This window comes from Cryptomeria japonica, chromosome 4 (assembly GCF_030272615.1).
Source record: "Cryptomeria japonica chromosome 4, Sugi_1.0, whole genome shotgun sequence".
NCBI classification, from domain to species: domain Eukaryota; kingdom Viridiplantae; phylum Streptophyta; class Pinopsida; order Cupressales; family Cupressaceae; genus Cryptomeria; species Cryptomeria japonica.
The window spans coordinates 539,853,951-539,865,597 of NC_081408.1; the positions used below are offsets into that span (position 1 = coordinate 539,853,951).

An 11,647-nucleotide genomic window follows, 5' to 3' on the forward strand; every position below is an offset into this window, starting at 1 on the left:
ACAGCTTCATATAAGAATTAATTCAATACTCAATTATCTGCATGTTTTAATGTAACTTTTGATTTGTTAGCATACAGAAGCGACAGTACTCCAGATATAGCTCTAGCAAAAGCAGGACAAAAAAGATGGAAATTTATGATCATACGACACCAGCTTGCACTCACATATACAGACTGGTGCCCAAAAGACCACAAGACAAGACAAATAAATCTATTCGGCAAACAGCATCAGTTTAATTGATAACCACAAGACAAGACAAATAAGTCCTATTCGGCAAACAGCGACAGTTTAATTGATACCACCAAAAAGTCCAAGCAATTTTCAAAGGCATGATCAGCAAGGGCTGAAACGCCCCAAAAAACAGATTCCATGTCCAGAAAATTAAAGGATGAAAAGTCCAAAGTCGATTCAGGACAGTGAAATTTCATGTTATGCACTGATGAAAAACAATCAACCAAAATCCTTGGTACAATTTACAGGCTACACTAACATAGAAGAGCATCGGCCTCTTAAAAGGAGATGATTATCCTCTCTCTGCTGCTGTACATATCTGCAACCAAGCAGGGCTATATGGACATGTATAATTATTCTTCTCTTGAAACTTTGTACAGTATATTCCTGAATCATCGTGGGTGTAGGATGATTCAGAACCTATTTTTTCGTACAAGAACAGTCGAGACTTCCACCAAAAAGTCCTGACCAAAGACAAAATTTTAGAACTCTACAACAAACGAAACTCATTTACAAACACTTTGAATCTGATAAATGCTTTGCAACCATATTGCAAGCACATATGCTAACAATGGTAAAAAGAAAATGACTTGGACTTCCAAAAAAAGCTCAATGTTCGGCCAATCTTTTTGGAAGCTGTTTTATGGATTGTTTTCTTTACTTTGGGGTTCTCCCCATTGTTTGATGGCTGAGGTGGTATGCACACATCCTGAGACTGGCACAAAACTTCTTGTTGTCGCTGATCCCTGAAGTGTTGTAGCAGTTTCTCAGCTTTATCCCGTCCCCTTGGGCCTCCATTAACAGAAAGAGTAACCAATGAAGGGATAACACCTTCCCTCAGAACCATTTGACTGTACTCAAAACTATTAGTGCACAATAGTAAAAGAATACCTACAGCTTGTTCTTGCTCAATGGAAGTTCCTGTATCGAGAAGATCTGCAATTGCTCCAATGCAACCTTCAGTAGCAGCAATTTTTGCTCTGCCCTCTTCAGTGGACGCAAGGTTATACAAAATTGTAATGCATTTTTCTGTGCAGTCAGCTTCACCATCAAGAAGAAGAGAAACAGACTTGTTAATAGCTCCTGCCAGTATAATGTGAGAACTATTTCCCTCATATGTAGATAGATTATACAAGGCATTTATAGCATCTTGTCTACATTGGTTAGAATCTGAGTCCAGGAGTTTAATAATAGCAGGTATTGCTCCAGAAGCTCCAATGCTAGCTTTATTCTCTTCCCAACTGCATAGCATAAGCAATACAGCTACAGCTGCTTCGGATGTCTCCAAATCAAGAATTTCCAGCAAAAGAGGCACTATACCTTCAGCTAAGATTGCTGCTTTATTCCTGTAATACAAAGCACAAGCACAGGTAACCAAAGAATTTTCGGTGCTCCAACACAACTAGTCAAACACAAACTGAAGATTAAATTTAATGTACTGGAATTATGTATACTGGCAAGGTGCGAACATATGTTTTCACAAATCTCCTTTACCTGTTATTGTTGACAGAAATGTTGAGAAGTGCTAAAGCTCCAGTTTCAAGCGCATGTGTAACAGATGCATCAATGGCAGAACGTAGGAAATTTACAAGAGAATGAATGAAACCATTAGAACCCATGTACGAACGAGCCTCATCATTATCTTTTGACAATTCTCTAATCTCTTCTGCCGCTTTACATTGCAGTTCTAATGATGGTCCACTAAGGCTTGCAAGCAATCTTTCATATCTTTTACAAGGGTCCTCTTTTTCAGTCTCTGATTCAACCATGCCATGTGACCAAGATAGGTTTTTATCCTCTGTTTCACCAGATCCTTCATTTCGGAGCAATATTGGAGAGTCGCAATAATAACTGCTACTAAAAGTACCTGTTGAATATCTGCCTGTATCGTCCTCAGCAGCACCAGAAATTTGAATTTCCTCTAATGGGACTATCTTGACCTCTTTTAAGCGAACACCATCAACACTTTTGATGGATCCAGAGTCTGCCAAATCCCACCTCCAGTCTCTAAAAGGAGGGGACGTGGTTGGTGGATCTGGTACTTTTATCCCATTTTGTTCACACCAACTGGCAATTAGGCCTTTTACACAATAATTAGGAGTCAAACAAAGATGTGCTAATTTCTGCTGAGTTTTGGGGCATGTATCATGACCCTCACTGAACCATTTCTCTATAAAAATCCGTTCATATGTTTGCCCTGAAGAAATAATTACAGGGTCAGACATCAGTTGCAGGGAAATCGGACATCTGAACTCTTCAGGAGGTACTAACACGCTTCCTGAGCAGCCAGGTGTCTCCTTTCTGGCTATATTAAATGCATGAACCCTTGATACATGGCGATCACCATTCCTTCCATTCCCAGTAACCTTGTCAAGGGAACTCCTGACTGATGGAGAACACGGATCTGAGTTTGGAGAATCAGCGCCATCCGAATACTCATTTTTAAAGAACTTAGCATACTTTCTGAGAAGATGCATAAGATAAACGATGATAGACTCCTTCCGCTTGTCTTCATCATGGCGAGCTTTATCAAGCAATCTCTTAAGTGCTCTTTTTTCTGTCAATACAGCTCTTGAGGAGATGATGCCTAACTTCAAAGCCACCCGATGGAAAGCATCCAATTCTGATGTACCATTTTCACAACTGGAATCCTTGTCCTGTTGTAGCAATGCAATGATCTCATCACCAACCTCTTTTTCTGATGGTTCAAGAGCAAATGTGACTCCCTCCAACTCAATGATAATTTCAGCAATCTACATCAAAAATTTAGTAGCATTAATTAAAATTGAATTGTGAAGTAGGGCATCTCCAGCTAACAACATCCACCCATAGGTTATATACAGAATTCACAACTAGGAAGACAATTGAAATGTATGCAATTTATTATTAGTAAAGATGGAAGGTGTGGAAGATAAAGGGCTGTCCCATTACATGAAATATAAGAGGCAGCATATTTTAATATTTTAATATTTTAATATATGCTACTAAAAGTGTATATACTCGAAATGGTACATAATTTGTAATCCCACTCAGCTAGTATGCTGAAACTGGCGAAACAAAACTATTTAAGAATTAATGTTTACCATTTACAGAACTTGCAAATCTCTTCAACAAAATGTGAATACTAAATTCTAAAGAAGCTATGGAGCCAAAAGAATTTTTTGTTAATCCACCATTTTATCAATAGTTTTAATGGAAAATGGAATTTGATGCTTCAAAAGTACCAAACAATTTACTAAAATGGGAGGATAAGAAGAACACTGATTCTCACGGGTAATTCTTTATTCATGTTCTTTCCCCTCCTCCACCTCTCTTAAGTCCAACCACATACCTTGAGGAGCAGTTGTATAAAACTCACATGGCGTGATCATATTTGTGTTTAAAAGCCGGGTTGGTGAGCACATTTAAACAACATGAAGTTGAAAAGAAAACAAAATAAAGGTTCATAAAAAGCTCCACAATACCAAAGGTGTTAGATAACCATGTCAGTCAAATGTAGACAATTAGCAAAGACCAGTGCAGAATATTGCTTTTTGAACCATGTTCCAGATAAATGTGAACAACTATCCTAACAAGTCGTTACTTTTCTGTTATTTGAGTATCAAGGAAACAAGTTTGAATGCTGTTTGGATAAGGAATTGAATGGTCCGACAACATTTTTTTGTTTGTTTGGTTGGGTTAACTCAATGGACAAGCATACAAATACTACTAATAAATACAGCGCAAGCCAAGGGTTACAAATTTCAAATCAGATTCTAAACCCCAAAACAGCCAAGAACTTTTATACCTTTACCTTTTGTACAACAAAATAGAAACCATACATTGCAACTTCTCATAAGATGGTTTTCTTATATCAATGACAAAGTGTGGCGGCTATTTCAGCACCAAAGGGATTTTATAGACTGATAACAATTAATGTTTCTTCCTAACAAAAGCACTTCCCTAGAAAAGTAAATTTTCAGGATTGTTTTAAAGGTCAAAATCTGACAAGATTAAAACTAGCCTGGCCAATAAAAATTAGATATACTCAGAGGTAGGATCTTCTGTTACAAACATTAATTTCACAGATAGCTGCCAAACTACAGGTTAGAAAAGAAGAAGAAAAAATTACATATCCCATTATTCTGACAGTTTAACATGCATGGATCAAACAAAAAATACTGCAAAGTAATAAGAAGTTTGATTTGCCAGCTAACTACCTGCTGCCCCAGTATCTGTGGCACTATGGATTCAACACGCTTCAGACTTTGATCCAAACCACTCTTGGCCCTTTCAAATTTTATCAAAATTGAATCCCCAGTAATGGCCTGAAAATACAGAAATGATAAGAATAAATTAAAAAAATGAAACCAGCTTCTGCCTTTTTAATCTTGAAACGCAAAGCACCTAGTTCTATAAGCATTCCTTACTATAAAAATTCAAAAATATAATAGGGTTTGAATGGCATTTAAGACAATTTATAAAGCCTAAATCTCAAGCATAGTTCAAATTTTGATTTCTTGAATGTTAAGTTCGTGTCAATATCTGTTAAAATATTATGATAACGTCAATATTTATTAAATTCTAACATAGAAATGAAAAAGTGACCAAATAGTTTTCAACCAAGGTATCGACCTAAGATGATCATATCTTTGTTGAAGATAAAGACAGATTATAAGTTAGATTGTGAAAAAGCCTCCTGAAAAGGTTTTTTTGCTTTCATCTAATATACTCTTCTCGACAAGTAATTAGGGAATTATCTTTCTGTTGTCGATATAGGAAAAATGTTATAAAATTGTATTTTTATTTGCCTGTCACAAAATTTGAGGCAGTTAGGACCCAGACACATTACCAAGTATAGTGTGCTACAATCTGCGCAGTGTTGAAGAAGGGTTTTTGCTTTCTCAAGTGCTAGATGCAGTGCACACAAGGCCTGTATGCCTGACTGACACCTGGGGCGTGCCGCTTCTACTGCAGGAAATATTTTCATCATACCATACACAATTCTAGCAAGTTTCCTAGACATCCCTCCATGTAGCTGCACATATATAACAATTTATGCATCTATCAGAAAAAATATTAGATCTGATGCCAGTAGCCTTTCCCCTATTTCTTACTAATTGACATGATTTGCTAATTAGTATCAGAGCTTGTTTGTAGTATAAATCGGCAAAAATCCTTACATTGCAGCCAACCCATGCAATTTACGTAAGTATTTACAGGAAATGTCATACAAAGTAAGAAATCACCAATTCAAACCTTTGCAATGCATGGAAGTCCAGAAGATTGTTATATGAAGAATTATCAACTTGAGACTTCTGCGCATCAGATTGCATGAAACACAGAACAAAATAGACTATTTCGTAGCAAAACAATTATAGCAAACTAACAGAAAATAGATATATCCCAGCTTTCAATTGATTATAAATCTGTGAGTCCACCCAAAATAAGATCTAAAGCCAATCAGGCGGACAGAGAAATACATGAAATATTAAAAATGAGACAGAGCTCTAAAAAATTAAACTAGAAACAAAAGGAAAAAAAAGTTGAGAAAGAGTACAAGGAAAAAGTGGAGACTAAAAAAAATTGCATGCAAAAAGACAAGATCCAAACAAGTGCGTGCGCAACACAATAACAACAAATCAAATTGGAAAAGGGAAATGGTTGACAACCATCACCTGTGCTCACTTTAAGTGGCCACTAATTAAGCAACCGTAATAATTTTTGAGGGTTCATCATTTCCAGGAGGGAAGGGAAGCGAAAGAATAAGGTATGTTTAAAAGAAGAATGACAAACTAGCACAAAACACTGTATGTACCTTCTCTAAAAAAATTTAATATTGATAAATCACATGAAGTTTAAAGTTTAACCATGAAAAATCATGACCCTCTGACCCTAGAAGAAGCATGGCTCACTTTAATCTAGAGAATGGCCTTCTTGCAACATGACAAGACTACTGAAAAATGAAACATAAGATAGGCAACCTAAAGGAGGGACCCTTTACTCCATTACTTGTTAAATCCAATCTTGGCTCTTAAAAAAATGAGTACACCATTGTAATTTGCGACCACTTGAACCATGAGACAGCTGGAATATGAGACGTAAAACAGGCAATCTGAAGGAGATATCTCTTACTCCATTGCTAGTTAAATCCAGTCTTGGCTCTCAAGAACCTCATCAAGAAGTAAATGCAATCTCCAATATACACTATTGTAATTTGCAATCACTTGAACCTTGAGACAGAAAAGATTTGAAACAAAAAAATTCAAAGTCTGTTTACAAGATTTTTTTCAAGGGAATGATAATAACAAGACTCTACCTTTGCAGCTGATAAGCTCTGTTCAACAGCAGCATCCATGTTCCCCATCCAATTTTTAAACTATACTGAAATGCTGCATTATCACATGCAAACAAAAAGTAAGAGAGAAAGCATACAAAATGCAACGGCAAGAGATAACATCCCAACCTATGTTAAAAAATTGCAGATACAGTTTGGTCGATCTTGTAAACCATCTTAGTGATAAAGAGATAAAAATCATAACATGCATTCCAAAAGCATATCAACATGGTTCCAATTACTTAATATCATAAGGAAAATCCTTCAAAAAATACTTTGAATTTCCAACAGCTAAGACATTCATCACTTATTATTTACAATATCCTAAATTATCTTTGAAAGGACAAGACTTGTGTTTGAAAACCAACTATAAACAATTCACAGAATAACATCTTCTGGAAAACCAAGCCTTGCAGCATTTAGTTACTTGGTAGCAAAGCACGAAATTTGTTGCTCATAATCTTACCATTCACAAGTTATAAATAGAACAATGAAATTGCCAACAAACAACCATTTAAGTGTTAAATAAAAGCTATTAAAAGCCAGTAGATATATCCAAAACTAGTTCTATTGTAATTTTGCTCGATCTTCGACTAGGAGTAGAGCCTAATACAAGCACATATGATATGTAATAATTCCCATTTTCAACAACCAAATCAATTTCTTTATGACTAAACACTGAACAGCAAACAGAGCCCACAGAGGCACAGCCCTTTAACTTGTAAATTTACTGTTTATTTCACAATCCTACAAAATCTAATTTTTGCTAACATTTGTATATAGTCTGATTAGGAAATTATAATCAAGCTGCATATAGAGAGGCCACAACACATAAAGCCCCGAACAAGCTAATCATAAAAATTTGATTGGCAATGGCAAAAATTGATTTTGTAGGAGATGTATCCAGCAAGCAGATTTTTCTTTTGAAAGCATAGACATGCCTGATCTTCAAGAAAATTTTGAGATTAGCAGAGTCAGAGCTAAATCATGAATCATGATGACCTGGTTTGAAGCCCTCCATCCCTAGATCTAAAATGTGTGCAAGGCACTGAAATAAGATCACTCAGAATACAAGAACCAACATCACAATAAGTACGATGGTGAAAGAGATTACAATGAATTGCAGGCCTTCCTTATGACTTAACAGTTAATCTCCAATACCACTTCCTATGTGACCATACGTAATCCTGGATTTTTATTAACCTAACTCAATAAACGAAACTAATGTTGCTGCAAAGAATACATTGTTGCAGGATGCAAAGAATATGATGACATGATCTATGCTATAAGCTCTATTTGCCATTTAAAACAGCCCAGACCGTGTTCTCCGCTATAAATGAAATTAATGGTCGTTTCATGACAACCAAATCAACCTACCAAAAACCGGAACTGGCTCCAATAACAAGAACTGCAAAACTGAGAGACCATTCCCAAAGTGGTAACAATTGAAAGCAAATTATAACTATCAAGCATCCTTTCCTCTTCCGGCTCTCGGTCAAACACAACAGACTCCCGGAAAAACTAACAAACCTAGATTAAGACTAGCCGACCGTCGAAATTCAATAACAACCGTCCTCAAAAACCGTATCCTTCGTTGACTATAATAATGGCTTGAGGGAACCCTATTCCTCTATGTACATAACAGATTTTTTTCTTAATGCAAAAAAGAAGATACTAAGATTGTATCAACAAGAATAACAAGAATCCTAAAGTATAGTCTCTTGCATTGGTTATACGATAAAGGCCTCCTAGACCCTCTTGTTCTGATAGAAGAATAAGGGATAGATTTGTTTCCCCGCTATATTAGGATCCATCTAAGCAATATATGCCAAAAGCATATTAATCTCAGAAAGCCAAGACTCTAGCAACCAATAGTAGAGTTTCAGATCAGATCCCAGATGGATAGGTATTATGTCATACCATCCATAGCCTACTTCAACTAGGAGGCCTAACAAACACAAACGGTTCAATCAGGCCTCCACTAAACTCCAATGCCTAGATAAAATATATAATGAATAGTTTAAACTCCACTCAGAACCAAGTATCTATAACTTACTTATGCTATGAGGCCTACTACACACAATCTGATTCCACCAGGCCTTCTTGGAACTCAAATGCCCAGAAAAAAACATACGATGCATTACGAAAAAAATGGCACTCATGGGCCTAACATTCATAACCCACTTCAGCTACAAGGCCTCATACCCACAATTTACTTGAACTAGACCTTCAAAAGGCTGCAGGACCCAGATAGGTATTTGATTGGGTACAAAAAACCCAACTCACACGAGGCCTTCAAATGAACAGGCAGATGATTTTTTGACAAATAACCGTAGCATATACCTCTGAGCAGAAGAACCATTCACACCATCCAAGGAGGCTTCTTCATGACACAGCAGACAGCTGAAAATATCAGCATATCCAGATTGGGCATTGAGATTGGCAACCAAAACAATCCAATCCTCAATCAATCTCTGCAACACCTGAGCCCACCCAAATGAAGATAAACAGTTAAAGCAGCTCAAAAATCTAAAGGGCCTAACTGGTGCAAACAAACTCTAGTGTGGCTTGGAGAAAAAACAAGAGAGACGGCTTGATCTGCCTTGGATTTGTAAGTTTGAAGACCACACTTTGTTGGGAAGTCCTTATCATATGATCGAAATCTAAATACAATGCCCCTCCCCCTCCACCTCACTTCTGTGCACGTTTCGAAACGGGACCCTGTTCACATGGGCATATATTCATAGTTTTTGTGTAATGGGTTTTGGATTAAGCTAAAATGGGATTTTTTATATCACCGGTTTTTAAGACTCTTCGAATCCCTAACCCAAATTTCTACTAAAGCTCGTGTAAGTACGTGCACCGGAATTGGGGGAAGATACACTTGTTAATAGTCCAATCCGACGGGCCGTTTTGATGAAGCTTCTCCCACGTAGAGTGAATGGTAAGCCTGTTTTCTGTTTCTTACTTGCCCGGCATACCATGTATTGGAAACATGCAAAGTATATATGTAGGTTTGATTTTACTGAACAACACTTGGGATGTAGGTTTGCATGTGTGTTCCAAAAAGGCAACCAGTAAAATTTGTAGGATGTCCATCCATGAAGTCACCTTTCTTTAAGAGTACACCACACGATTCTTAATGGATGGGTGACTTGTGTGGCAAAATAAAATTTTTGTTTTCTAGATTTGTAAGGGTGAAAATTCAATTTATTTTTTTATAATTTTTTCTTAGTCGTATGTTCTTATGTAAGATTTGATTCATGAAATTATTTTATTCTAATTTCATTATCATTTATTTTTACAAAGTAGATTTAATCTTTAGATCTTTCATTTATCATCTTGAATTAGATTCTGAGGTACAAAATTGACCCAAGTCATTTTTATGGTTACAAATATGAACTTCAAATTTTTTCATTCAATTTATTTTCATATTTGAACCTTGTCGTCTACCTCATATTGGTCATTGTGTGTTGACTTAATGTGCATTTCTGTTGATTTTTGTTCTATGTTGTTATTTATAAAGAAATGCAATCATTCATTTGAAATCATGCTATCAGATTGGAGAATTATTAAAGAGCATTGTCATAGAGCACTCATAGTGACAATATCGAAGCATAAATCACCTAAGGCATACTTACATGGTTGCTTGGTGTATTCAATCATTGTTTTAAAGTTGTTAAATTGGTTCATCTAGGGGCTTGACTAGTGAGAATATTACCCTCACTTGGTAGCTCTCAAATGTTGTTTGTAGACCAAACGTAATGAGTTGAGGTGAATCTTCACTAGTTATATGTTCCTTATTAGTTCACTTCCACTAGTTTAGGTTTGATTCATGAAATCATTTTATTCTAATCCCATCATCATTTATTTTTAGCAAGTAGTTTTAATCTTTAGATCTCTCATTTATCATTTTGAATTAGATTCATGGGTACAAAATGGACCCAAGTCATTTTCATGGTCATAAATATGAATTCTAAATTTTTTAATCCAATTTTCATATTTGAACCTTGTTGTCTACCTCCTAGCAGTCATTGTGCATTGATTTTTGTTCTTGGATGTTATATGTAAAGACATGCAACCATTCATTTGAAATTATGCTATCAAATTGTAGAGTTATTATATAGCACTCATAGCAACAATATCAAAGCATACATCATTTGTGGCATCCTTACATGGTTGCTTGGTGTATTCAATCATTATTTAAAGTTGTTAAATTAGTTCGCTTAGGGGCTTGACTAGGGAGAATATCACCCTCACTTAGTAGTTCTTAAATGTTGTCTATAGACATAGCTCCAATTTAGACACAAACATACTGAGTTGAAGTGAATCTACAATAGTCATCGTTCCTTATTAGTTCACTTCCGTTAGAGGTTTGATTCTATTTTTCAAGTAATTTCTCCATTCACAAAGATCAATTCCACATGTATAGATTGGAACCACAATAGAGAATTAGCCATTTTATAGATTCTAAGGCATTTATCTAACCAAGCCCTGAAATTCCAACACAATGGTGAATCATGACACCATCCATAGAATATTATATCTTAAGTATATCATATATTATTCATTTAAATTTTGCATTTAATTCTATTATCAATCCTAGCTCTTAAATTTGTGCTAATTACATGTATTCAATTATTTCATTTATTTAATTAGCTATATAATTTTTGTTAAGTTTGATTTATTAAATTACATTAATGGAATTTGACTTTTTTACATGACATAGATTTTGATCTTAAGGTTTGTCCCTTCTTTGTTAAGATTTTCTAGATCTTATTTTCTAATTTATAAATATTTTATATCAACTTTAATTAGGGTTCAAATCAACTCTCATTTGTGTTTGATTATTTTATCTTGATTAAAATTTGTATTATAGTTTCTTGTTATCTCTTTGAACCCTCTCATGTCCATGTTTACTATTAGAACGTTATCATGGTTGTTTTTAACCTCTTATAAATTGTTTTCCTATATCAATACACTTGATGATGATTATTGACATCTAAAAACGAGTAATGCATTTTCATCTTTCATGTCGTCACCTTCTCATTAATTCTTCTGTCCATATTAGTTAAATATTTTTGTGTTATTTAATTAAGC

General features: G+C 35.4%; 1 protein-coding gene across 3 annotated transcripts; it reads right to left on the reverse strand.

The window, feature by feature from the left end:
* Positions 1-381: 381 nt before the first annotated feature.
* On the reverse strand, positions 382-9,319 carry LOC131034988 (U-box domain-containing protein 45). Of its 3 annotated transcripts, none has more exons than XM_057966613.2 (6): positions 8,891-9,319; positions 6,530-6,602; positions 5,063-5,248; positions 4,431-4,538; positions 1,726-2,984; positions 382-1,577 (listed from the first exon to the last, which is right to left on the reverse strand). In XM_057966613.2, the coding sequence occupies exons 2-6, from the start codon at positions 6,575-6,577 to the stop codon at positions 797-799; spliced, it is 2,382 nt and encodes a 793-aa protein (XP_057822596.1). In that variant the 5' UTR covers positions 6,578-6,602; positions 8,891-9,319; the 3' UTR covers positions 382-796. The 3 variants fall into 3 exon arrangements, with proteins under 3 accessions (XP_057822596.1, XP_057822595.1, XP_057822594.1); XM_057966612.2 differs by lacking the exon at positions 8,891-9,319 and adding an exon at positions 8,604-8,880; XM_057966611.2 differs by lacking the exon at positions 8,891-9,319 and adding an exon at positions 7,925-8,574.
* Between the last annotated feature and the right edge of the window lie 2,328 nt (positions 9,320-11,647).

Coding starts and splice junctions, on each gene's coding strand:
- LOC131034988 (XM_057966613.2), bottom strand. CDS start 6,577: ATGGGGAACATGGATGCTGCTGTTGAACAGAGCTTATCAGCTGCAAAG. Junction 5,249..6,529: donor AGAGCTTATCAGCTGCAAAG/GTAGAGTCTTGT, acceptor ATATATGTGCAG/CTACATGGAGGGATGTCTAG. Junction 2,985..4,430: donor CACAGATACTGGGGCAGCAG/GTAGTTAGCTGG, acceptor TTTTTGATGTAG/ATTGCTGAAATTATCATTGA.